Raw genomic sequence first — 27300 nt, forward strand, 5'->3', positions numbered from 1 at the left:
TTGACAAGAAGTGTTGAACCAAGCTGGTTTGAACAACTACTGAATTGATGACACTGGCAGCACTGCATGTGTCAAATGACCGGAACTGTTGAATAAAGAATTTCATTCCTGTGTGTATAGTGGAATCGGTCGCACGTGTTCCTTGTTTCCCGATCCGAAATTAGACCATATACCTCTAATTCTAACAAGATTAAGGGAATCGCGACTACCGAGCGGACCCTCCCCCTGTACGAGATGACTGACGTGAGCACAAAGGGAAAAACTCTAGTGAGCCCTTAACAAGCAGGCGTAGGCATGACCAAGATGGTCAAGAAGAAGTATACCAGGTAAGTGGGGGTCCACGACAGCCAAGCGGTAGCGCCGGTTAGAAAATCGGCCCATGAGCGCCGGGGCTCACCACCTCGACGGCATGGGTTCGAATCCCAACCGAGACCAGACCCTCCCCTGTACGAGAGGACTGACTATCCACGTACAACAGGGAACCAAGTCTCGTAAGCCCTTAACGGGCAGGTATGACCAAGAGGTCGTTACGCCAAGAAGAAGAAGGTAAGTATAGCACCCTGAGAAAGGTGATAAGATATTAGATGTTCGCTTACGTCAAATATTGCCAGTTTTCATGGGTACTATTTGTTCTGCCTTATCAGCATATGTGACTAGACTTTACAAACAGATGCGCATTTTTATCAGAACATATTTTTGTGGTATGCTGAGGTTGGTCCCTCACGTTATCCCAGAATGACCCGGTTAATCAGTCTGCTTTCAGGTCGAATAATGTATCCTTCACCCAACCCTAAACTGACCAGCGCAATAAAACGAAGATAAAAATTTATTCCCGTCTGGTTAACTTCCCATGGCTCCCAAAACCCTCACTACAGGATTAATCTACCCGAGCGACTTCTATCAAGACCTCCGTTCAGTTGTGAAACGCGAATCAAGGCTACTGAAAGCTTAACTAAGATTTGAACGGAATCATAAGCTTACCACAACACCTCGCTTTATAGACGGTTAACGTACACCGGCCGCTGAATGTGCTCTTGGCCACCATGAGACCCATATCAACAGCCTCTATATCTTTGTTTTATTTATTTACTTTGTAATTCGTATCTTTTTCTACGGTGACAAAACAGTTGATTCCAGTTTCAAGAAGTCTGCTATTGAAGCGGTGAAGTGTAGTGCGTTTCGTCAGTCGGCAGTAGCACATCGGTGTGTAAATTGATAGAAATGCAAGAAGATAAATCGCTCGGTTATACTCTAGAACTCTACTCTTCAACTAGTTGCTGATTAGTCTTCTAATCGAAGACAAGGCAGTGTCGAGATTCATTGACGAAGTGAAATGCAACAAAAGAAATAAGTGATAGTTTCCAAAGCGATATTTTTAAACATTCTACTAAAATGTGCTTGTCCAAGTGTATGTGTGATTAGAAAATTACATTTTAATTATAATTATATAGTGCATAAAGGTTTCTGATTTTTAGAGAGAAGGGAATGTTCTGTTCAATGACATCTGCTTTACGTTTCATTTGTGGGGTTCCGTTTCATTTTTCATCTTTCCCTCATCGTGAACAATCGCAATAATAGGAAAAATGGTTCAGTTTTTCAATTAACAGCTTTAATAGCTAGAAATGCATGCAGTTCAAACTTCCATTCAGAAAGCGCTTTTTGAGAATACAGGATTAATTTGGAACCAGCACATCTGTTGCTTCTATCTGTATCTCATATCAACATATTTTTGGGATGATACCTGGTTGATTCTAAAAAGTTTTCGCGCAAATATGGGAATCCCTTGCATCCATAATTTTTCGGTATTGCATAAAGCAATTCACCGATTATAGTTTTTTCAGCTTCACACTTTTCAGGACACTCATTTATCAAGCTTCTGGCTACATTTTCATTGATCTTAATATTTACAAATAAATTCTAAAAACAAATTCATGACTTCAGTCGGGATTGATTGATTTTGCGAATAGACTTTGATCACCTAAAATGGATATTCACATTAAAACTCGTCATGAATGCGCACAACATTCAAGATTCTTTCATTTTGAGCGAATTATACTTGAATGATACTGTTATAGCTTCTTTTGTATCGAATAACGTTACGTAGTTTCTAATCCGCCAAAAAAGTAGTATGATGTAAAAAGAGATAAAGACAACTGTACAACCTTTCGCCCGTCATGAAGTTATCTTACTGCAGTTATCTGATTATTATTTCATTGAAAACATCATTGCACCCGTTGAGACATTTAAGAGCCACTATCGGTACATTCGCATAGCATGTTTATCAATCAACCCGTAAAAACAACCGTCAATCTTGGATGCTCGATAGCGGCAGATGTAGTGGGGGGTCATTTTATATCAGGAAAGTGGGCGCCTATTATCACAAAATTCGTTGCATCATTCGAAAAGCTGCATTATCAAACAGGCCCCTATGTGATAGTCCTATCGTACCTAGCTACAAGTGGGCATAATAATCAATGACATGATTTAGGGCAACCGATTAGCAACTGTCATCTCGGATACTATGAAAGTGAGTATAATACTCCATTTCTCTATCCTCTTTTTACCAGTTAAACCCAGTGTGGTTTGGAAAGCGGTGATTATATTTTTGGCCGAATTCTTCGGCACAGCAGTGCTACTGTTCGGCGGATGCATGGCCGGACTGGACGGATTCGACAACATCACCACTAATGTCAGCCGAGGACTGACCTTTGGGATGATCGTCATGATGGTGTTTATAACATTCAGTGCCACCTCGGGAGCGATCATCAATCCTGTCGTGTCGCTGGCGGCCTACATCTATGGGACCCTCTCGTTTCCGGTGAGTTTCCGCTTCCACCCCCTGATAACAATATAATCAAGGGAAGTTATCCCTTTATGACACTCCATTTTATAAAAACAGCTGACAGTTCTGTACATAGTCGCTCAGTTCGGAGGGGCTCTCTGTGGCTACGGTCTTCTGCGCGCCGTCACGCCGTGGAAATACTATCAGCGGGCCCTAGAATACGGGGAAGGCCACTGCGTTACTGCCCCGCACGAAAGCATCTCGACAGGTGAAGCACTTGCCGTCGAGATACTATTAACTGGCATACTGGTGTGGACCAACTGTGGTATATGGGATCCACGGAACAAGCGGGATACTGACTCCGTGCCGATCAAGTTTGCCTTACTTATTGCGGGGCTTTCCATCGCCGGAGGTCCAATAACCGGAGCAAGTATGAACCCGGCCCGCTCTTTGGCGCCTGCCGTATGGAATTGTAACTACGATGGACTGTGGGTAAGTGCAAGCTTCCTGTCGTTAGTTATTCTTTACATACCATATAATCATCTTTCTTCTAGATCTACTTTGCTGGACCGACGATCGGCGCGGTTTTGATGGCGTCTATTTATCGGTACATTTTTTGGCAGGAGCACAACGAACCAAATATGATGTCACCGTGCCATTGTCACAGCTCAAATCACGAAACTAGCAATCCGAAAAGTCTACCCTAGACCAAAGAACATGGTCAGTACAATTCCCTCCACACCGCACTTGCTTTGTACATAGTATCATCATAAAAACAATCCATTCATATCACGCAAGTAACCTGCAAGCCTATTCGAAAGAAACATCATGTCTCAAACGCGTTAACATTTTGTCCACCAAGCGGCTTTAGAATTTGTTTAGTACAGTCATTTTGGGTAATATTCGTTTATAAAACAAATACTATAACTTGTTTTTGAATAATAAATAACATAACACTTATCTAGCAAGCGTTTTAAGCATATTATTACCCATACATTATTGATCAAATGCATTTACAAAAAAAATCTTAACATTTTGACTGTCAAGCGCACTGTCAGCACACTTTTTCAGTACAGTCATTTTGATCAAATTTGTTTAAAACATTCATTTCGAAAGCAAAGCAAAGGCAAAGGTGACAAAGAATTATTTTTAATAAACACTGTTGCTTTGACACGTTAACTGCCATGTCACCCAAAAGTGGGTTGAATTTTTATTTATTTATGGAGCAAAAACCTTTGTTGTAGGCATAATGACAGTTATAAAAAACTATTTTCGTAACATTTTTAACATTACAATTATTTACATTAACAGTACAATTATTTTCGATAAAATTTGTTTATAAAACAAATGCTACGAGATGTTTTAAAAACCAATTAAAAATAGACTAAGCTTACGTAAGGATTATTTTAAACAACTACTGCAGCCTACTACATAGGAGTGCAATACTATGTGAGTTTCGTGCCATCGCTTACCTCTACATAGGTTTAAAAAGGACGAAGGTACCGATTGAAACTGTTAGAAGCGGCTTCCTACATCAATTAACACCTTGCCGTCTAGATACACGCTACGGTGTAATGACTCCGTACCGGTTTTCATCCGATCACATCATTTTGGTGCTCCCCACCTGACACGCGCCACATCCTACTGGAAGTTAACAACCATCAAATGGAAAATATACAAATTTCACAGGACGCATTCGTACGTAAATTCGAATAAAGAAGAAATAGAATGATTAAACAGGGCGGCCAGATATGGACGAACTGGTGCAAATGCGCCGATCGTAAAGCGTTGCGACACCGTGAATTATGCGGACGTCAAGGTGTTAAAGGGTGACTGATACTTACTTATATATAATAAAGGCTTCTCATAGTCAAGACATCAACCCGATCCAATACCCCACAAAGACCCTGGTACCTAAGTTCCAAAAACTAGTCTGATTATCCGAATATACTTACATGCGCGGAATTGTTATTTGACCTTATTATCGCCAGCGATAACCACGCCCACCGATGATTCGCAATAGCCTTAATGCCGTAGCCGGTAGAGCACGTACTCAGTCTGTTCGCTTCAATTGTCGGAATCGGTTTGTTTCATCGGATATAGCATCGGTCGTCGATAGATAAGTTAAAAATATTTCATCTCACGTATCGATCAACGTAAATACAGCATAGTGAAGCACAGTGTTCGTTGTCGTATGCAAAGCAAAGGATTGGATGACCGTTGCAGCTGATTTTACGAGCGTTCAAGTTCAAAATAAACTAATTCCGGCATCATGGCTCATAACGAATTACCGAAAGAGCAGCAACAACAAGGAAATGATGGTGAAAACCCGCCTATTGGAATGTCACACCCTGGAAAACCCGTTCGTAAAGGGTGGCAAATTGAAGCCTTGTGGCATGCGAGAAGTGAGTTTAATAAATTGGTGAAGTATCATAAAAACTAGAGTAGCTGAAACCACATCAGTTCAGATTGTCAACGTTATCTAAAATATAAAATAGAAAAGTCAGATTAAATTCAGTAAGATTCTAAATATTGTTTTTAATATTTATTTAATTTTTTTCAACCAATAAAATTTTGTTTGGTAATTTTGTAGTGAAGATCGCAAATGACACGTTGGAATTTGGGGATCTTTCAATACTTCCTACAAACATGGTTCAAGCCAAGTAAAATCTACATAGTTTAAATTAACAAAAACGATTGAATTAGCGATACTGTAATATTCGCCATACTGTCAATAGAGTGTAATCAGATATTTTGAATTTAGAAGTTTCATTTTATGCAAATTCAAATAGAAAAATACAAAGAACTAATCGTGTTTTCAGTTTCTCCAGTCCTGCTCGGTGTCATGACGACTCGGCCATAGACGCTTGACATACCCTACACAATCGTATAGTAAAATGTTAATTATACGGTAACAAAAACTAATATTATATATCAAATATAATAGTAAATGTTGCTTACTTTTCATTATTATGTACATTTATGAGTTTCAGGTAAACAAAATTAACACTTAATGAAAGGACAGACATACGAGTATTTAAGACAAGATTAATTAATCAAATGCACACAGGAACAATAAACTTAGAACGCAAATCATTTTTATTTTAATTTTGCAATTAACAGCTTATATTTAAAGCATGATCATAAGGCATACGTTGCACCTTTGGTTCAGACAAAATCAATGGCTGAAATAGATAAAATTGCGAATCACCCAAATCATTTCCACTATTGATGTTGTTCGAAAATAGAATCGGGCCTAATTTTGGAAGATTTTTAATAAGTTCAGTAAAAAACAAACTATCGCCAAACTAAACTGTAAAGTGGATGCTTTTACCAACAGCCATAATTTTGGTTACAGAAATTAAAAACTTGCATAAGATGGAAAAATCCAAGAAAAGCTTAATTTATATCTTGGCCTGAAAGTATTCACATTGTAGAGTAATATAAACACAACCAGTGACGTTGTTAAATGTGTATGGCGTCGTTTAGAAAAAATATAGCCCAATCTTGCTTGATATATTTGATAAGTAATCATATCATACCAAATTTTATTGCATGATTTTAGCGTTCTCGAATACACCTGCCGACCATTGTTACTTTATTGCCCATTATTATCCAATGAAAGTACATCAAATAAACAAATCCAACGGAGGGAGCCCAATCTGACATGCCCGAGATCAAAGATCTTCCAAAGGCATATCATCACGATGAATTATTGCGCTATTAAAACACATTGTCCAGGTTAGCTTCATAAAAGGTCACCTGTAGTGCTGATATGAAAAGCACAGATCCTTTAGATTCTATGAAAGTACAAAAAAAGTATTTACACAATAGTACAATATCGTGAAATTCCAATTGTATTCTAGTATTATTAATATTTATTTATTTATTTAGTCCTCTAAGCATGGCAAAACATCTATAGTATTGATTTTATATTAAATAATCATTGCTTATTTTTCCAATAGTAACAAATAATCCCGCTTATGATGCTTTTGCTAAATTTTTGGGAGAGTTTTTTGGCACCGCAATCCTCCTGTTTCTTGGCTGCATGGGCTGTTTGGACGCATTTGACAACGTAACATCTACCTTCTCTCGAGGGCTCATCTTTGGATTCGTCGTGATGGTCGCAATCGTTACGTTTGGTGTCGTTTCCGGAGCTCACATTAACCCGTCAGTATCAATTGCCGCGTACATTTACGGAGATCTATCATTCGTGGTACGTGAAAGATTGGTTTGTTACTGTTCATCTCCACATAGCGCACTCTCCCCTGACAAACTGACAAATTCTGTTCCCGCAACAGACGGAAAACTCGTAGGAAACTGGTAGGAAACTCTTGACAGCACTACCAAAGCCACTCGTTTTGACGTTTAATCACTGGCGGATTAAGAAGAAGCGAAGAAGACTGAAACAAATGCGTGTCCACCTAGCGCACTCAGGAAACTCGAAACTCCATACAAATTTGACAAGAGTTTCACCAGTTTCCTAACAGAGTTTCCTATGTGGTGATGAACAGTTAGAGATGAACGATGATATTACATACACTATCAAATGTGTTTGCAGATGCTTTTGCTGTACTTTGTGGCCCAGTTCACCGGTGCATTGTGTGGTTATGGACTACTTATGGGTGTAGCTCCTCAAGTATACTTTGACGAAGCGCTTGTCGGTGGTCACGGAAGCTGCGTCACGGCCCCTCACGCGAGCCTTACGGTCGGAAGTGCGTTGGCGATCGAGTTTATTGTGACGGGGATACTCGTATGGACCTGCTGTGGTGTCTGGGATCCCCGTAACGCTCAGCACCAGGATTCGGTTCCGATCAAGTTCGGGCTGCTCGTGGGCACGATAGCTGTTGCTGCCGGACCAGCCACAGGAGGCAGTATGAACCCTGCGAGAACACTAGCGCCGTGCGTCTGGAATAATAGTTATCATGAAATATGGGTACGATACGCATATTAGATTTTCCCTTCAGTCTTAAACATAAACAAGCTTTTCTCTTATTCTAGATTTACTTCGTTGGTCCATCATTGGCGGCTGTTATCATGCCAATTGTCTACAAATTTGTATTCCGTAAAGAAGTGTAGGACCCACGCATTTGAAGCCTTGAACTGTACGCGGAGCGGTAAAGTTAATTTATATTTTAACAACGTCACTCTTTGGAGTTCAAACAAATAATCTTCAATATACAGCTTGCGACTGATGATCATATACTGCATTGATCGGATGCTATTTATTGTAAACAAATTTCAACACCACGTATACCAGAACCGAAACCTCAAAACAGAAATTTTATTTTATTTATTTCGCTAAAGCTAAATGATCGAAAGTAATTAAAAGCTAGATATATAACAACCTACAGCGTCGGCATTTGCTAGTACTATGTTTATGTACACACAGAAAGATAGGCAGAGTCGAGTCACACCCCCAGGGTCCTTCACAAATTACACTCACAACAGAATTGCAACTTCCTTGCAGTAGCTGTCGTAGATAACACCTTCAGTGCGACAAAAGGATATGACGCAGCACTTGGACAGATAGGCATTACTCGCACAGAATTAAACGATAAGTCCGATAAGGAACGAAGTGCTCGCGGAGTGCAGAGGCTATTCAACCTCAAAACCAAATTCGGCAGCAACAAACCAAGCAAGGCTGTGGCTACTTGGCAGGAATCCGGGAGTGTGCTTTAACTCCCGGATTCCTGCCAAGTAGCCACAGCCTTGCTTGGAGTTTGAAGAGCTGCAAACCGATAGGGGACCGAACGGCTTCCGTAATACGCCAGTGAAAAAGCGAGTACAGGAGAAAAAACCAGAGAGTGCCTACGATAAGATCTTCTTCCGAAGAAAGTGAACCAAGTTGCGGTTTTAAGCTGATCGCGGGAGATCGAGAATCAGCATACTTTATGTGGTTTTAACTGCACCGAGCACCGTGAGTTTGTTTTATCTTTTCGATATAGCAACAGCAAACGTCATAGTTCTATGAAACTGTTACACTGCGCTAAACTGTCATTCCACTGATCGTTAAGAACAAAAACCCTTGTGGACCATCACCTCAGTAAATAAAACATTTTTGAAAAATAAACCAAAGCGTATTTTTTTTTGTGGCACGACATCCCCTAGTGGGACAAGGCCTCTCTCCGAAGAGAGTTTGTGTGACCGAAAGACGGTATATTATAGATCGGTGGTCAGCCGTTCGTAATACCGGAGGGTGCCAGACTCGAGATTCGATCCCACACCTGTGGTGTGGTGTTTCCTCGCGCTACCGCTGCGCCATGGGCACCCCCAAAACCAAAGCGTATGGTGGTACTTTATTCGTGACGCAGTATAGTATAAAAGTATAAAATAATAATACCAACAAAAATGTGATAAGATATTAGATGTTTGCTTATTGCAAAGAAGAATATTGCCAGTTTTCATGGGTACTATTTGTTCTACCTTATCAGCATATGTGACTAGACTTTACGAACAGATGCGCATTTTTATCAGAACATATTTTTGTGGCATGCTGAGGTTGGTCCCTCACGTTATCCCAGAATGACCCGGTTAATCAGTCTGCTTTCAGGTCGAATAATGTATCCTTCACCCAACCCAAAACTGACCAGCGCAATAAAACGAAGATAAAAATTTATTCCCGTCTGGTTAACTTCCCATGGCTCTCAACACCTTCACTACAGGAATAATCTACTCGAGCGACTTCTATCAAGACCTCCGTTCAGTTGTGAAACGCGAATCAAGGCTACTGAAAGCTTAACTAAGATTTGAACGGAATCATAAGCTTACCACAACACTTCGCTTTATAGACGGTTAACGTACACTGGCCGACGAATGTGCTCTTGGCCACCATGAGACCCATATCAACAGCCTCTATATCTTTGTTTTATTTATTTACTTTGTAATTCGTATCTTTTTCTACGGTGACAAAACAGTTGATTTCGGTTTCAAGAAGTCTGCTATAGAAGCGGTGAAGTGTAGTGCGTTTCGTCAGTCGACAGTAGCACATCGGTGTGTAAATTGATAGAAATTCAAGACGATAAGTCGCTCGGCTCAACATCTTCAACTAGTTGCTGATTAGTCTTCTGATCGAAGACAATTAAAGCAGTGTTGATTTCGATTGACGAAGTGAAATGCAACAAAAGAAATAAGTGATAGTTTTCAAAGTGATATTTTTAAAGATTCTACTAAAATGTTCTTTCCTAAGCGTATGTGTTATTACAAAAAGAAATTTCATTTAAAATAAGATAGTGTATGGATTCTGGTTTTCAAAGAGAAGAAAATGTTTTGTTGAATCACATCTTTATAACCTGGTATTTGCCTGATTTCGTTTCGTCTTGACAAAGACAAAGTGCTTAAGCTTCACTATTTTAGAATAGATATACTAGAGCGTTAAAAAATTTTAAGTATATATTTCTATAAAGCAATTGATGTTTGTATATGATTGATATCCTTCAAAAATCCATATCTTTCACATCAATTTAAAATAACGTTCAAATAAATATGCAGTCAAAAGATTGGTTTAAAATATACATTCAGAAAGTCCTTTTCGGAGTAGCACGATTTATTTTAAACTGGTTCATCTGTTTCTTCTCTTCGGAATTGCATATTCATAACTTTTTATTCATTTTTATCATTTTTTCAATAAAATAATTTATTCAAGTTCTTTCATGACCAGCATACTAATTTGAAGATCTTGGAGATCTTCACATAAAATTGTGTGAAACTGTGATTGCAGGATATGTCTTCTTCTTCTTCTACTACTACTACTTCTTCTTCTTCTCTTTCTTCTTCTCTTTCTTCTTCTTCGTCTTGGCGTAACGACCGTGTTGGTCATGCCTACCCGTTAAGGGCTTACGATACTTTTTCCCTATGTGTACGTGGATAGTCAATCCTCTCGTACAGGGGAGGGTCTGATCTCAGTTGGGATTCAAACCCACGCCGTCGAGGTGGGCCGATTTTCTTGCAAAATACTTCGAAAGACACACTTATTACTTTTACCACTATTAACAAATAATTTCCGATTTACGCTCACAAATGATTCCGCAAATCTTTTATTTGTGCCATTATTCCTTACGCGTTAAAAAGCGTTATGCGAGATGCATTACTATGGAAATTGACGGTACTTACGATTTTTGAGGACAATTTAAGGCGTCATTTGTAATCCAAAACAAGTGAAATGCGGTATTTAAAGGTAGCTTATTGTATTTGATTTCTAGCGCTTATTAGCACTTTTTCTAGATTTTCATTTTACCTTTCGGAAAATTAAAGATGAAAAGAACTCAAGTTTGACTATTTTTACACCGCTTCACACCGAACTACCGGAGTGAGTGAAAGGTACATCCAGAAAGCAAAATCATCAGAAGATAGTCAACAAATATACTGAAAAGTTGATAAATCTGGAATAATGACGCAAAAAAACGTTTAAAAAAGAGCAGTCAAAATGATCGCCAAAAAACTCAAAACTGGCTGAACAGAAAAATCGTATATTTTTGTTAGATGTTAGATTTAAGATATTGTAACATAAGATTTCGTAACGGTCAAAATTAACACTTTATGGATTCTAGTGTTAATGTATATGCTACGCACTATACAACAGCCATTTTTCACAATGTTCTGTAACCTTCCACTTTCCCAGTTGACCAAGTTCAGGGACATTTAAGATGATTAAAGCAGGCAATCGCAATCCAACTTTCGTTGACATTTTGTATCTGCATTCAACTAAACATCTTATTTCAACTGCTCGTCAAGTAGTTATCTTACCATCTACGTCATCATTACCTAGCGAGATAATTGTAGTAAACACTATCTACCAGCAGCTTCTGTATTCCACGTTTTGTCAACATTTAAATACCAAGATAAAGATTAAGTGACTACCACTTAGTTAAAGAACGTTTTGAAGAGCAGTTTATACGCCCGCTATCAAGTTGACCACTTATATTGAAGAAGCTCGTGTCAAGTAATCTACGCTCAATGATAATCTCGTATACACGCTCACTCACACTCATTGTATAACCTTTCCCCCATCATGCGACCTCACTGAAGTTGTCTAATTATCATTTCATTCAATACACCATTACACCCGTTGAGTCATTTAAGCGCCACTATCGTTACAAGCGCATAGCATGTTTATCAATCAACCCGTAAAAACAACCATCAATCTTGGATGCTCGATAGCGGCAAATGTAGTGAAGGGTAATTTTATATCAGGAAAGTAGGCGCCTTTTATCTCAAAATTCATTGCTTCATTATCAAACATGCCCCTATGTGATAGTCCTATCGTACCTAGCTACAAGTGGGCAATAGAATCAATGGTATGATTTAGCACAACAAATTGACAACTGTCATCTCGGATACTATTAAAGTGAGTATAATACTCCATTTCTGTACCCTCTTTTTACCAGTTAAACCCAGTGTGGTTTGGAAAGCGGTGATTATATTTTTGGCCGAATTCTTCGGCACAGCAGTGCTGCTGTTTGGCGGATGCATGGCCGGATTGGACGGATTCGATAACATCACCACTAATGTCAGCCGAGGACTGACCTTTGGGATGATCGTCATGATGGTGTTTATAACATTCAGTGCCACCTCGGGAGCGATCATCAATCCTGTCGTGTCGCTGGCGGCCTACATCTATGGGACCCTCTCGTTTCCGGTGAGTGTCCGCTTCCACCCCCTGATAACAATATAATCAAGGGAAGTTATCCCTTCATGACACTCCATTTCATAAAAACAGCTGACAGTTCTGTACATAGTCGCTCAGTTCGGAGGAGCTCTCTGTGGCTACGGTCTTCTGCGTGCCGTCACACCGTGGAAATACTATCAGCGGGCCCTAGAATACGGGGAAGGCCACTGCGTTACTGCCCCGCACGAAAGCATCTCGACAGGTGAAGCACTTGCCGTCGAGATACTATTAACTGGCATACTGGTGTGGACCAACTGTGGTATATGGGATCCACGGAACAAGCGGGATACTGACTCCGTGCCGATCAAGTTTGCCTTACTTATTGCGGGACTTTCCATCGCCGGAGGTCCAATAACCGGAGCAAGTATGAACCCGGCCCGCTCTTTGGCGCCTGCCGTTTGGAATTGTAACTACGATGGACTGTGGGTAAGTGCAAGCTTCCTGTCGTTAGTTATTCTTTACATACCATATAATCATCTTTCTTCTAGATCTACTTTGCTGGACCGACGATCGGCGCGATTTTGATGGCGTCTATTTATCGGTACATTTTTTGGCAGGAGCACAACGAACCAAACATGATGTCACCGTGCCATTGTCACAGCTCAAATCACGAAACTAGCAATCCGAAAAGTCTACCCTAGACCCAAGAACATGATCATTACATTTAACTCCAAAGCGCGAATGCTTTGTAGATCCCCTCAAATCACGCGGGAAACCCGCAAACCAGCTTCAAAGATACTTGTTGGCTCAGGCGCGTTAAGCCATAGCGCAAGTACATTGACAAGTTCCCCCCACGCCCTATCTGAATATCTGAATATACTTACGTGCGCGAAATCGTTGATTGACCTTGTTATCGCCAGCGATAAACACGTCTACCGAAGGTTCGTAATAGCCCCAATGCCATAGCCGGTAGAGCACATGCTCAGTCAGTTCCCTTCGGTTGACGGAATCGGTTGGTTTCATCGGATATGGTTTACGTCGGTCGTCGATAGATAAGTTAAACATATTTTACCTCACGTATCGATCGAATGCAGCACAGTGAAGCAGTGTTCGTTGTCATATGCAAAGCAAAGGATTGGATGTTACCATTGCAGCTGATTTTACGAGCATTCAAGCTTAAGAAAGTTAATTCTGTCAAGTGCTACCGGCAACATGGCCCATAACGGATTACCAAAGGAGCAGCAGCAACAAACAAATGGTGGAGAAAGCTCGTCTAATGGAATGTCACACTCTGGAAAACCGGTCCAGAAAGGATGGCAATTTGACGCTTTGTGGCACGCGAAAAGTGAGTTGATACATTGGTGATAGATCATAAAGACTGAAAGGTTAAGTGTCATAGTCTAGCTGAAACCCTTCAGGAAAGATTGTTCAAAAGTTTTAATCGGTAAACGGTATTATGATTGACAACTTTTTGGAAATAGCACATAGAAATGTTGAATCGAATTCAATAAAATATTTAGAACATCGAGACATATGGCCATAGTTGCCGGTCCTTAACCCCTTGGATATCGACATCATTAGGTTAGCTTTCGAAGGCCCAGGAAGCTGGGTTCAATTGCCGTACTGGAGTAAATCCTCGCAGACAAAGCAGAAGAAACAAAAGAAGACGAATTCAATAAGATTCAATGAGGAGGAAAAATGTAATCGCAAATAGTGTTGTCAAGAAGTGATGCGTTGTTCTCTCATTACTTCTACTGTAACAAGCAAAATACGATGTTTGTACAATAAATGGTAAAAGAATCCAATTTTGTGTAAACGTTTAGCTAATCCGGCTTTTGTTTTGAAATCATTCATTTTAAGTTCAATAACTTAAAACCGTACCGTATTACTTCTATCTCACCGTGCGACCAACCATTTACCTTTTGCTCAATTATCCTGTAGTTAAGATAATTGTATTCTTTTTTTCTCAGTTAATAACCGAAAACCAATATGTGCGCATCCAATAAACTTTACTTAATCCATGATAACGATAGCGGCTGATTGTCCCCATGACAAGCAACAGCTGTACCAACTCCCTCAGGAAGGCTTGTACCATTATCAACTATTGATAATCTTATTGTAGGTGATTCCCGCTTCTTTTTGCACTATTACATCGTAAATGGCACGCTGCGTCAAATTTGTTGCACTTTGATCCCAAAATAACGTAGGAACGAACGTTTGTCGCTGCGATCGATATTGCAATACTTCATTGATACATGTAAATTCCGTTTGGTGTGAACACTTGATATTTTCATTTGATATGAACAGTTTGGTATAATTCCTTATAAATACAGTCCAATGTAACATAATGAATTATTTAAAGAGTGGATTTAGTTATTTCTTTACTTATTAGAAAACGACAGTTTCATTTTATGCAAATTTAAATATACAAATATATGTAACTAATCGAGGTTTCAATTACAGAAGAGACTCGTCATATCAACCCGGTCGTTAGCGCTTGGCAAACTCCGTTTTGTTTACAATTCAATTCAATCATACTATTCTGTGCTATTTTTACGTTAACAGAAAGAAATATTGTACATATCATATAGCAGTACATACTTTCATGTTAAAAACTATCTCATCGTCTGACTTTTTTCAACTAAAACAAAAATTACCATGTGTTTATTGTAGTTAAAAACCGCTGCATCCAACGAAAGAATAATAAGGTGTTAAAGAATTTATACAGGATTATAAATAGAAAATCTAATCTCAATTAAATAAAAATGAAATATTGCTCTACACTGCATACGTCCGGCCGATAGCAACGTAAGCCACGTCAATTATGAACTCTATGTTCATCTCACATTATGAAATTGTAAAAAATCCACGATAAATGTCTAAAGACTATACTTAACCAGTATAGTCCACCTGGTATAGAACTTCTACGCTACGTAGAGCATGTAACATCGTTACTATTGAAGAATCCATGTCAAAGTTAACCAACCATACACGATGCAGTACAAATCCAAACAATTGAAGAAACAAATTTTCAATCGATTCCACTAAGGAAAACTCAGGACAAATAGGGCATTTTTGTTTGCATTTAAGGAGGTCTTTCTCCAACAAGTTTTCCCCTTTTGATTTAAATTCGCCGTACAATTTTCGCCGTGTGGGTAAATACAAAATTAAGAATTGCAAATCTCGAAGAATATTATAAGCAATGTAAAGAGGGAGAACCGTACCCATTAATATCATAATTCAACTTGGACATGTCGGGAGGTGACACCCGACCCGAGTGAAAAACGGAAGGTTTTTATAAATCTGTTTTTATAAATATGTGAAATTAAAAAAATTATATCTATATCTGCAACTTAGATAAAGTAAGAACGTAAAGCAATTTTATGTTTATTTTCGATCATACTCGATCATACAACTCGAATCGAAATCATTAGTACAAGGCACAACTTTCATCTATATTTCAGAAAAGTTTCAAGATTTAACTAGATAAAATAATACTAGGTTATCATTGAGTCACCTCAATAAATATTCGTCTCAATTAAAAATTGTAAGCAATCCCTTTTTCCGGATTTAGGATTATAGAATACACTATACTTCCATCAAATATGGTTTTGGAATATTTCCAACAAAAAAGTTGCGTATTATTAAATAAACGAAACGCCGAAACCATACACTCCCGTGTAGGACAGGACTGGCTATTCAAGTACGCAAAGGAAAAACCAACGTGTAGTAAACCCTGAATGGGTAGGCATGACCGAAGGCGGCCATTATACGAACAAAACAAGAGAAAAGATTCAAAATTGCACGAAGAAAAAACACAAACTAAACTGGATAGACGATAAATGCACAACAAGTAACATTTTATACTTTATATGGTAAAGTTTCAAAAATGTAGCCCAATATTGCTTGAAATATTTGATAAGTAACCATATCATACTAAGCTTTATTGCATGACTTTACCGTTCTACAAATATACCTGCCGACCATTGTTACTTTACTGCCCATTATTATCCAATGAAAGTACGTCAAATAAACAAAGCCAACGGAGCGAGCCCAATCTGACATGCCCGACATCAAAGATCTTCAAAAGGAATATCATTTTGATGTATTATTGCGCTATTAAAACGCATGGCGCAGGTTAGCTTCATAAAAGGCAGATGACCTTTTATGAAGCTAAGTGCTGATATGAAAAGCACAGATCCTTTAGATTCTATGAAATTACCAAAACAGTAATTAGTCCATCGAGAACAATTTTATTATGATTCAACTATATGCATTTACTTTGCCTCTAAGCATTTTATGTTCAACAATTATTACTTCTTTTTTCAATAGTAACAAACAACCCCACTTATGATGCTTTTGCTAAATTTTTGGGAGAGTTTTTTGGCACCGCAACTCTTATGTTTCTTGGCTGCATGGGCTGTTTGGACGCATTTGACAACGTAACATCCAACTTCTCTCGCGGCCTCATCTTTGGCTTCACCGTGATGGTCGTAATCATAACATTTGGAGTTGTTTCCGGAGCTCACATCAACCCGGTAGTATCGATCGCCGCATACATTTACGGAGATCTATCATTCGTGGTACGTAAGAGACGATCTTTTTAGAGAAGAATGATGTGATACATTACATACACTATCAAAATTGTTTGCAGATGGTTTTGCTGTACTTTGTGGCCCAGTTCACCGGTGCATTGTGTGGCTATGGACTACTTATGGGTGTAGCTCCTCAAGTATACTTCGACGAAGCCCTTGTCGATGGTCACGGAACCTGCGTCACGGCCCCTCACGCCAGCCTTACGGTCGGAAGTGCGTTGGCGATCGAGTTTATTGTGACTGGGATTCTGATATGGGCCTGCTGTGGTGTCTGGGATCCCCGTAACGCTCAGCACCAGGATTCTTCTCCACTCAAGTTCGCCCTGCTAGTGGCGTCGATTTCTGTTGCTGCCGGACCAGCCACAGGAGCCAGCATGAATCCTGCGAGGACACTAGCGCCGTGCGTCTGGAACAATAGCTATCATGAAATATGGGTACATATAAACAATATTTTTTGCCCTCAGCCTCAAACTTTAACGTTCTCTTCTTCTTATTCCAGATTTACTTTGTTGGTCCTCCATTGGCGGGTGTTATCATGCCCATTGTCTATAAGTTTGTATTCCGTAAGGAAGTACAGAACCCACGCATACCAGAACCAGAACCTCAGCGGGAACAAGTCTGCGTTTGCATTGTCCACAACAAAGAATCGCCTTTCGATAAAGTTTAATTCAAACTTGTCCTTAGTTAGTCATTGACGCTGGAAATGGTTACCCATTAAGAGCCTACCAGATGTTTCCCTTTGCGTACTTGGATAGTAAATCTTGTCGTTAAGGGAAATGCAAACTACAAATGATATTTTGGCAGTGGTTTGAAACCTACCCTAGACTTATTCGTTAAGGCCTATTATAGAGCTCGTTTTTGCACAAATTACACAAGAAACTGTAATCCCAGCTGTAATCCTGTATGATATCGGAAAATGTATATATAACTGAATTCAAATGTACATAATTTGTATACAACTATTGAGACGATAAGGAAGCTACATGAATAAATTATTAAATTTGCTAATCAAGTTCAACTTTGCGTTTTGATTTATTGCTCAAAAGCTAAATGATTGACAGTAATTAACCTGGTGAACCGTCAGGGTTTAGTAAGTACCATATTTATCTACACATCGAAGGATAAGGCAGCGTCGTGTCACATCCCCACATGGTCCATTACCTGCACCTTTTTTGCAGCAGCTGTGGTAGATAACACCTTCTATGCGAGGAAAGGATATGACGCAGCACTTGGACATGACGCGTACGATAAGTCCGATACGAATCGAAATGTTCGAGGAGCGCTAAAGCTCTTCGACCCCAAGCCATTCGATTCATTAGGCCTGTACCCAACTGTTAAACAAGTCTCTGCTACGTCGCAACAGCTGTGTTGAATGAAGACCGCAGCATCCCGTTCTGCTGTCTGGGCCAGAGAGTAATTTGCTTTTCGGAAAATTAAAAAAAACGATAGAACTCGCTAAGGCGGTTTCACCTTTGGATTAGAGGTCAGAGTTAGGGATTAGGGCAAATCGAGAGAAACCGCATCTAGCGTGTATAAACTGGAGCAGTAGACAGCCTTAAAAAAATCAGCATAAAAGGCGAGTGGTGACCTGAGATGTCTGTCTTGCCCCGGGACGACAACAGACAGGAATTATGTAACAGAGAACGCGTACTTAATTAAAAGTTTCTTCGATATCGTGCAAGTCGTATTCAGAACAGAGCCGTATCCACTTCAAACAGTCTAACATACGATACACCATGAGTTTGAAAACGAGCGCACGAATGAACTATCAGCAATCACGAAAGGAAGCGGCACAAAAATTATACCAATTTTACGGTTGAAAGTTGCACCCCTCAGAGATTCGACACAAGCCTGCAACATATCATTGAGAAAAGCGAATACGATTCCACCAGCATTAGTTGCCATGAATTGGGAAGGCAAGGACCTGGAGTTTAATGTGACCACGAAATCGTCGGAAGATTGTGCAGTGGTCGGTCATCGGGATCGAGATTCTTCGAGGTACGAAATACCCCCGTTAGATTCCCCGTGGATGATTTATCAATTTCATGAAAAATAACACATCAACAAAACATTTCACCTACAAACATGAAAAATGATGAGTTAATTATCATATTAACTCAGGTAATTCTATCCAGAGAATCGAAAATCCAGATACCGTATTTTATCGAGTATAGTGCGCATACGAGTATAGTGCGCACCTAAACCAAAACAAAAGTATTGAGGAGTTCGTTTTGGTAACTTGCTGCTTGGGTAACTTCCGAATATAGTGCGCAGATAGTATTTCATCAACCTTTTATTTGAAAAAAAGTGCGCACTATACTCGATAAAATACGGTAATAATCGTTTTACTACAAAAAAAAACTTTCATATACATTTTCCTATAAATTTTAGGAGTTCAGTTCACTATTGTGATCAGCAATAATTTACCAATTATAAGCAAAAAGTTGGTTCAATTGCATCGATTAGTGTCAAATAAATGAATAAAAATTTACAAACGCATAAGAATTTGTTTTGGAAGCAGGAAAAAAACGTGCGAGAAAAAACTCGCTAAGCCGTACTATTTCTATCCGCTTGCTCGAGTCAAGGAAAAACTGTGAAGGGGTAAATCTAAACTTGTACATATCTGTTCGTAGCGACCTAATAAACGAACTTTTTTTAACTTCAAATAACGATGCACAATTGCCACAGTTCAAGCCCAAGAGCTATACAACATTTTCAGTTGTCAAGGTTGTTGAAGCAATGATGAGAATCAACTGTCTCGATAAACCAACATAATTATAGCCGAGATAAACAATGTAAAATCATATCTTTGTATTAAGAACCTTACAGATATTCAAATTTGAAATTATTCAAACTGAAAACAGTTAAGGAAAATCTTTCTGTTTCCGATTCCACATCCATGAATGTCGTTATTTGTTTGGGTGAGTATGAGTATGGGAGTACATGTGCTTGTGTTTCAGGAACTCATTGAGTTACTTTCAAACACTCGTCTCACCACTTTAGCTGAAAGGATAGTGACTACCATTTTTAATTCGAACTGTTACGAACATCAACACTAAAGTCTCAAATTGCACACGCAACGCACATCGGCCATTTTTTCGTCTGACTTTCTGATGGTTATGCAGCTTAAATTGAACAAGAATTTCCCCCTGTAGCATCAAACAACACGAGTGAGAAGAACAAAATCTTGTCTGGTACGAATCTAGCTTCAGTATTCCAAACAAAATCTACCAATCGACGCAGTACGCCCGAACCGGATGGTTCTGACTGGTAAATAAACACATGTACAAGGCGACGCATTAGAAACTGTGCGGTACGCACGCCACACTTTCCATCAGCGACGTGCGACGGAAAAGCGATCTAAAAATATTCCAGTAGTTCCAACGACGACATGTCCCGCGTTTCCCGCGCGATCTCCACGACTGTGAGCTGCGCTGGCTGCAAAAACTTTTCTGCCCATTTTCCATATGTAAAGTCGAACATATGTTCACCCCCCGTGGGCGATGCGTTCGGCTGTGATTTCGAGATCAGTTTCAAATCAAACCCGACCCTTGGCTGATCCTCACCGAGACGATACGAGAGGATTCTCGTCGCGAGTGAAATCCCTTTCGCGGACAACCGAACAACCCAAGTGCATTGGGTGCTAAAGTGTTGGTAGCATCGTGTGTGGTTCTTTGACGCCAGCGTAAAAAACATGGCGCTAGTGCATCCAACGCCAGGGCCCGCCTGCAGAAACATCAACACAGAGGCGACATCGACGACCACCACGATGGCGATGCCGATGGCAGCGACGACGACGACGACACCACCGAAAGGTGCCACTTATCAGCAAAGGCGTCCGCGGCGCGACGGTCCTTCGGTGGCATCAAGCGCCGACGGCTATCAGTGTACTCGTAGCATTGCACCCGCAAGCAGCCTAAGTCGCAAGTCGCCGGCGCATCAGCGATACCTAGTCCCATCCACTAGGCCCTGTACCCCGGAACAGCAGGTTCTTCGTGAACAGTGCCTTCTGCTACTGCCGCGTGTTAGCTTTCCATTTGCCCCGTTTACGGTGAGTGTGCAGGCATAGTAGCCAAAAACTGGAGGAGCGCCCTAAATTCTGTGGTGTTCGAAACATTGTTGAAATGAGTTTATCAGTTAGTTTAATAAATCGTTACCACATGGCACGGGTCGGGTCGGAAAAACACCACAACCCGTACGTCACTAGCGACTGCTTTTTCTCCTACGCCAAAACATGTGCACATTGGCAGTGACTTTGTTTTCCCGAAAGGTTAAGAGCAGGCGAACGATTTACCCAATTACAATTCGAATCGCCACGTTTTTACCGATGGTGAGGTTCATTCCCGTACTTGCCCGGCTGAGCTATTTACATTCGGCCCATCGTCACAATGTTTGCCACCCGATGACCCCCATCCAAAGGCCACGACGATCGTACACTACCGACACAGTGGACCGGTGGCCCTCGAGAGCGTTTAAATTGCACTTCATGCCAGCGAAAAACAACCACCGAAGAAAACCCCCGGTGGCAAGAAAACGCGCGTACCTTTAACGGTCAGAATGTGTATCCGTTTCGATTTGTCGAGAGTCGAAAGTTCAACCTGCCAGCGGATTGTGGGATCGCCGGGTCAGGCCCCACCCGGGTGTCGGGCATTGCAACCGCTTTTCTTGATACCAACGTGATACATTTTGAATGGTGACGTAGATTTGCGCTGAAGGTGATAAATTTATTCCTCACCAGACGGTGCAGCGCGACAGCAAGGATTAGGTGTATGATCGAGTGCCATACATCAGGGGAACGTCATTGCAAACGCCCAATAACAAAACACAATTCAATGCAAAACGCTCAAAAGAAGTACGTCCATCCTCTCTAGTAACCGCATGAACATCGGTTTGGCGGGAAACAAAAACATTACGCAAACGCAAACCTCTTCTAGTTTGCGCAAACATACGCTGGACCTGTAGTTCTGGGTGTGTTAAGTGAACAGATGGAACGACGATAACCCTGCAAAGGTTAGCTGCTGATATCCAATAGTGAACGTCCGACGGTGATAATGTCTCCCGTATAAAAAAAAACAATTCTTCACTTTCAATGCCCACCGACATCAAAATAGTGCTTGTTTATTTTTGTTTCGAAGAAGTTGCATCAATTCTTTAATCTTAGAAAAGGGCGATTTCCAAGAACGTAATCCAGTTACGTAACCAAAATACAAGGCTACCAAAATACAAGGTTAAAGATATGAGAAGTGTTCATTTTATAAAATCATTACATAAAAAGATGATCCAAAGGTGACAATCTACATACTAAATGAAGTTATTTTGAGATGGTTTCGTAAAATCCACAAACAACAAGTTTAATTCCATACTTACCGTTCAATTGATGAAAACCGCCATAAAAGTATGCTAGGGACATACTAGTAATTAACAGAATTTCCCTAGCTCATCATACGAAACGTAGATATTAGTTAACGAAGAAGTTCGACGCTAGTCACTTTAATAGATGAAAAGCAATCGGCGCGCGTGACAGGCAATCTGATTCTGCGATCGGGTTGATGTGATTACGATTAAAAAATACCTCGGATGTTCGATACACTTATCGCAGGCGCACCGTCAATCCGGTTGCCGTTGCCAGTGATGTCACTACGCGAATGAAAGCTACGTAATTCCATGACAACCGTTTTCGCGCATGGCATGCAGCATTCCAGTTGTAGTTGAATGAATTTAAAATCACAAAATTATTAACATGACTTGTACTAATGGGACGAGATAGGAGCGCCGTTGTGCTGTTGCTGCGTGGGCCATCTTTCAACCGGAAAGACTGCTTCATTCAGACTTTGTTGTTGTCGATGCTTGGCAACCGGTTCAAAGAACAACTATACAAAAAAATTTGAACCGATCTCCCTAGAATTCTGTTTTTCATTCTACAACTGATTGAATTTGGTTATCAGTGGAAGCGAGAGTAATTTCTATATATAGTCCGGCAGCTTTGGCGTAGATGCGTTGCCGGGCCTATCTGGCATCCAGGATGCGATTACGCAAGTAGGAGGTCATCTTTCTGGTTCAGCGTGTTCAGCCTCGAAACGCCACTCATCAATAGTGAGGCGCTCCAGATAAGCCTCGGATCGTATTTAGATCGGATGTTCTGTTTAGCTCAATTAAAGCTACAAGCTGCGCTGCTGGAGCAAAACAAACATTCATTTTTATCGATCCCCTGCCCTGAAGATCAGGTTGCGCTGGTGACGAGCCCTTCCAACGCGTGTAGGCACTAGACGTGTACTTGTCCTCGCCCGCCCAAAGCGCTTGTCCCGCCCGCTCAAAGGTCGAAGTAAAAGTATTTCTTGTACGACGAACTGATAACGAACCGATATCTCGGTAGGTCGAAGTGATTTTTGAGATAGTCCTTCGACACGAGGTTCGATAAGCGAAGAACACAAGTATACAATGCTTCAGCGCAAGAAAACAACCATCCAAGGGTAACAAAAAACACAAATCTTCCCACCGGTCAGCAGTGTGCACATGCTCAGATGTTGCAATCATTAAGAGTATCATGCCGGTTTGCGCGGGGCAGTGGAAACTGGGCAAACAAACGTTGATAAAACTAAGCGTTCTTCAAATATTTTACGCAATCTCCGGTAGCGTACAGTGTGTACGAGGTTTCATTGCCCATGTGCACCAAATACAGGACGATAACACAAGACTGCGGTAGAGCGAAGATGATGCCTTGATACGCCACTAGCCTCACGTGTGTAAGCCCTCACGTATTTAAACATGCCTTTATATTTGATACTGTAGTGATACACAACGATATGCAGAATGCTTAACAAAAGCTAATGCGTCGTTCTATACTTGTGTAGAAAAATATTTACTTAACTTAAGAACTGCTTCACGAACGATATTCAATTTTTGTTTTTAGTTAAATCAAAGTGTTAACATATTTAGGATTACAATTTTTAACATATTCAATTTAATTTATTCCCATCGCTTAGGATTTATTTTACTATGTTTTTTACTGTTATTATGAGAGGTTGACGAATCATAAAATAAAATTTCCCTGGATTATCATAAAGCTTAAAACCAATCTATGGCCAAACACTGCGAGATTAACCTCTTGCTCCATTTGAAAATATCGACCAGCTTTATCTCTTATTAAATGCACTTGTCGTCCATCACGCTCTATGCCATACGGCATATCACTTCAGAGCGAAAAAAACTCTCTTGAACTAGTTAAAAAAAACGACAACATCATTTTGGTTAGGGCTATCAATTCATTGCCTATCCATAAAGAGATAGACTCTTAAAGCGTAACAAGAAGCAGCGCTGTCTGCTACCAATTGTAAAAACACCACACCTTGCTCGTGTGTGATAAGAATGGCGTGATAAGAAACGTTAATTGCTGTCATATAAGACTGAAATCACGGCAGGAAAAATCCCGACTGCCTGCTATTGCCGGGAGGAGCTTCTACGGCACGAATTATCGATACGTGGGACTGTAGCGGAGGACATAATTTACACAACTGCCGCAACAAAATTTTTATATCGGCAAATCTGAAAATAAATGCACTTTTAACAAACATTACATTGATACAGTTGGATGACATTATTTTTCACGCACATCTTATTCCAGCACGCCACAATGAATAAATCCACCCTCGATAATATTTCCGTCTTTCTGGCGGAGTTGATCGGTACCGGGCTGCTGGTGATGCTCGGCTGCATGGGATGTGTGAATGGGATTGGTCACGTACCGCGCCATTTTGAGCTGGCAATCAACTTCGGTCTTATCGTGATGATCATCGTACAAATCTTTGGCTGCGTTTCCGGCGCGCATCTGAATCCGGCCGTTACAGCAGCTGCCTGGGTGTACGACCTTGTCTCGACGAAGGTATTATTTGAACTGATTTACAAGTTTCCATAACCGGTAATTAATCGTATCGCTCTGTTTCATTTCACAGATGGCCCTGGCGTACGCTGCTGCTCAGTGCATTGGTGCGTTCATGGGCTACGGTGTTCTGAAAATGTTGACCCCGGCACCAGTGTTCGGAAATGCATTGGAAGGTGGCAAGGCTGGATTCTGTGTTACGGTGCCAAACCCGCTCATCAGCACCATGCAAGCGGTCGGAATCGAGTTTGTTGCCACAATGGTCCTGATCTTGGTATGCTGTGGAGTTTGGGATCCCCGAAATGCTAAGCATCATGATTCGGTAGCGCTCAAGTTTGGTTTCACCGTTGGAGCCCTCGCTGTGGCGGCCGTAAGTACCTCCACCGATCTCGCACATTTGCACTGACGTATGCAGTCTAATTTTCGGCTGTGATATTTTCCTTGAATTTCGCAGGGTCCTTACACAGGCGCAAGCATGAACCCGGCCCGTTCTTTGGGACCCGTTCTGTGGAACGGTGTATACAACGCCCACTGGGTCTACTGGGTTGGTCCGCTTAGCGCAGCCTTCCTGACTGCCTTCGCATACAAGGCCGTCTTCCGGCGGGAAGTTCCGGTAGAGCAGCTTAATCACGAGATGGCCGCACTCAACACTGACAAATCGAACGTCTGATCGCTTGTGCTCCACTGAACGCTGCAGCCTGCCAGCAAGCACATCTATACAAAGGTACACACTAAATTCTCAGAAAAGGAAATCTTGTGCTCCGGTCAACCCACCAATGGGTTGAGATTAACCAGTTTCGTAAACTCACGCTAAAACGTAACTCACAGCATCTATGTTTGTAGTTTTAAGAAATATTTCTATTAATAAACGATACTCGAGGCTGATATCTAACCTACTTCATCCTGCCGGAAATGGTGTCTTAAGCAAATAAATCGGAACCAACAAAAAATTAGCTGGAATGTTCGAAAATAGCTTCAAATAGAACGAGCTTTAGAGCCCGGGGTGGATCAAAAATAGAAAGAAACCATCAACTTTACTCAGTCGAATATGTTCTTTGTGTTGAACATAGTTTTAGTGATTATGTTTGAGAATATTATTGAAAAATGTGCCACCTGTTTGATGCATTGTAGACTCCCAACTGTTTTCGGTTGGATTATCCGCTATGTGAGTTATTCGTGATCGTTAATTTGGTTAGGAAGGAAACACCCTTCTGAATGTCTTTAATGGTCCAGCCTTGAACGTACTTCATATGTACTGTGCAGGAAAGTTTCTCCAGATTGTAAGCAGCACCCATACCCAAAGGATGCTAACATTTACCGTTGGCGGGTTAAATATAGCATACCCCACGAAGAGACAGTGCGGGTGCATTTTTATCACTTGAGCATCAGTTCTATATACCCGATTATTGTTAATCTTACAGTTCTTTAATTACCTAAAACAACATCAAAACATACGTAAAGTAACATTTGATTATTTAGCCCACAACCTAAGTGGAGCATTTGGAGGAATTGGATATGTGCAACGGATGTCACCGAGTTGCAAAAGTCGAATGAAGATTATGCTACAACTTTTTTACAGAAACCCTATGGAAAAATATACCAAAGATGTCGAAAAATACCTTTCAGTAGTTGTGAATATATAACTATATCCTCCCCCAAAAGGTTCTCATACGATCAATTAAATGAAAAAGCCATCTTTTTGTTTTTACTGTTTTCTTATTTCTTCATTTAACAGCTTGTTGGTGAGAAAGCCGTTCGTCCGCACTGTTTTACTTAACCTTAGCTTCACCGTACACTTAAGACTTAAAAATGTTGTGGCTCTCTATTGTTTTCCTGCATTCAAGTTTCCTTCTCTCTTCTATATTACAAAATAATCGAGGTTATGGGACACACGCTATCCTCCAGGGCTCGATGCGCACCGTATCAAAAACGTGCTTACGTAAAGCTATATTATGCAGCGCACAAGAAAAAACAATATGAAGAAAATGTTCAAAGACATAAACATAATACACAACTGCAACTGCCAAAACAGTTAGTTCATGTGTTTAACTGTGGGCGTTTTTTTTCTGTCATCGATAGGTGTAGAAATTATCCCTTCGTTTAGAACGACTCCCGCTATTGGTACAACCCACATACAAACGCCATAGAAACTTATCTTTTTTTGTCAGTCTAAGCAGAATTCAGTGAGCGTATTTCCCATTTTACTATCTCTTTTCCTGCGGGTATTTCATTGTTTTTTATGCCTCACTTTTGCTTACTTAACACATTAAGAGAATTTCGCGAAAAAACATTCGCAAAACTACGCTAACTTCGGTGTGCTAAGATAATAAAGAATCAATCCAAATCGGATCGTTGTACCATCGAACTAAAATTCCACCCTCCATGAAACAACTAAAAGCTTCATTGCTCATAGACTTTTAGATTAAGCTTTAACCAACTA

The 27300-nt window shown here is 40.5% G+C and overlaps 5 protein-coding genes across 5 annotated transcripts; all 5 read left to right on the forward strand.

The window, feature by feature from the left end:
• The first annotated feature begins 303 nt into the window (after positions 1 to 303).
• On the forward strand, positions 304 to 3489 carry LOC131263740 (aquaporin AQPAn.G-like). The gene is made up of 4 exons (XM_058265998.1): positions 304 to 326; positions 2578 to 2818; positions 2900 to 3274; positions 3337 to 3489. The coding sequence occupies exons 1-4, from the start codon at positions 304 to 306 to the stop codon at positions 3487 to 3489; spliced, it is 792 nt and encodes a 263-aa protein (XP_058121981.1).
• A 1565-nt stretch (positions 3490 to 5054) lies between these two features.
• Positions 5055 to 7861, forward strand: LOC131263750 (aquaporin-like). Its single transcript, XM_058266010.1, has 4 exons — positions 5055 to 5148; positions 6748 to 6998; positions 7344 to 7718; positions 7784 to 7861. Exons 1-4 carry the CDS (start codon positions 5055 to 5057, stop codon positions 7859 to 7861), a joined length of 798 nt encoding a protein of 265 aa, XP_058121993.1.
• A 4028-nt stretch (positions 7862 to 11889) lies between these two features.
• LOC131263762 (aquaporin AQPAn.G-like) lies at positions 11890 to 13090 on the forward strand. Its single transcript, XM_058266021.1, has 4 exons — positions 11890 to 11959; positions 12169 to 12419; positions 12501 to 12875; positions 12938 to 13090. Exons 1-4 carry the CDS (start codon positions 11890 to 11892, stop codon positions 13088 to 13090), a joined length of 849 nt encoding a protein of 282 aa, XP_058122004.1.
• Positions 13091 to 13601: 511 nt separating this feature from the next.
• On the forward strand, positions 13602 to 17651 carry LOC131263773 (aquaporin-like). The gene is made up of 4 exons (XM_058266030.1): positions 13602 to 13734; positions 16722 to 16972; positions 17044 to 17418; positions 17484 to 17651. The coding sequence occupies exons 1-4, from the start codon at positions 13602 to 13604 to the stop codon at positions 17649 to 17651; spliced, it is 927 nt and encodes a 308-aa protein (XP_058122013.1).
• A 3027-nt stretch (positions 17652 to 20678) lies between these two features.
• LOC131263784 (aquaporin-like) lies at positions 20679 to 25762 on the forward strand. Its single transcript, XM_058266042.1, has 4 exons — positions 20679 to 21035; positions 24606 to 24863; positions 24934 to 25230; positions 25315 to 25762. Exons 1-4 carry the CDS (start codon positions 20679 to 20681, stop codon positions 25528 to 25530), a joined length of 1128 nt encoding a protein of 375 aa, XP_058122025.1. The 3' UTR covers positions 25531 to 25762.
• The last annotated feature ends 1538 nt before the right edge of the window (positions 25763 to 27300 follow it).

This window comes from Anopheles coustani, chromosome 3 (assembly GCF_943734705.1).
Source record: "Anopheles coustani chromosome 3, idAnoCousDA_361_x.2, whole genome shotgun sequence".
NCBI lineage: Eukaryota > Metazoa > Arthropoda > Insecta > Diptera > Culicidae > Anopheles > Anopheles coustani.

Bases quoted from the DNA above. Each gene is read 5' to 3' on its own strand.
- LOC131263740 (XM_058265998.1), top strand. From the start codon at position 304: ATGGTCAAGAAGAAGTATACCAG. The intron at 2,819-2,899 runs GTGAGTTTCCGC...TTATAAAAACAG, and splicing joins ATGGGACCCTCTCGTTTCCG to CTGACAGTTCTGTACATAGT. The intron at 3,275-3,336 runs GTAAGTGCAAGC...TCTTTCTTCTAG, and splicing joins GTAACTACGATGGACTGTGG to ATCTACTTTGCTGGACCGAC.
- LOC131263750 (XM_058266010.1), top strand. From the start codon at position 5,055: ATGGCTCATAACGAATTACCGAAAGAGCAGCAACAACAAGGAAATGAT. The intron at 6,999-7,343 runs GTACGTGAAAGA...ATGTGTTTGCAG, and splicing joins ACGGAGATCTATCATTCGTG to ATGCTTTTGCTGTACTTTGT. The intron at 7,719-7,783 runs GTACGATACGCA...CTCTTATTCTAG, and splicing joins ATAGTTATCATGAAATATGG to ATTTACTTCGTTGGTCCATC.
- LOC131263762 (XM_058266021.1), top strand. From the start codon at position 11,890: ATGTTTATCAATCAACCCGTAAAAACAACCATCAATCTTGGATGCTCG. The intron at 12,420-12,500 runs GTGAGTGTCCGC...TCATAAAAACAG, and splicing joins ATGGGACCCTCTCGTTTCCG to CTGACAGTTCTGTACATAGT. The intron at 12,876-12,937 runs GTAAGTGCAAGC...TCTTTCTTCTAG, and splicing joins GTAACTACGATGGACTGTGG to ATCTACTTTGCTGGACCGAC.
- LOC131263773 (XM_058266030.1), top strand. From the start codon at position 13,602: ATGGCCCATAACGGATTACCAAAGGAGCAGCAGCAACAAACAAATGGT. The intron at 13,735-16,721 runs GTGAGTTGATAC...TTTTTTCAATAG, and splicing joins CGCTTTGTGGCACGCGAAAA to TAACAAACAACCCCACTTAT. The intron at 17,419-17,483 runs GTACATATAAAC...TTCTTATTCCAG, and splicing joins ATAGCTATCATGAAATATGG to ATTTACTTTGTTGGTCCTCC.
- LOC131263784 (XM_058266042.1), top strand. From the start codon at position 20,679: ATGGCGCTAGTGCATCCAACGCCAGGGCCCGCCTGCAGAAACATCAAC. The intron at 24,864-24,933 runs GTATTATTTGAA...TTCATTTCACAG, and splicing joins ACGACCTTGTCTCGACGAAG to ATGGCCCTGGCGTACGCTGC. The intron at 25,231-25,314 runs GTAAGTACCTCC...TGAATTTCGCAG, and splicing joins GAGCCCTCGCTGTGGCGGCC to GGTCCTTACACAGGCGCAAG.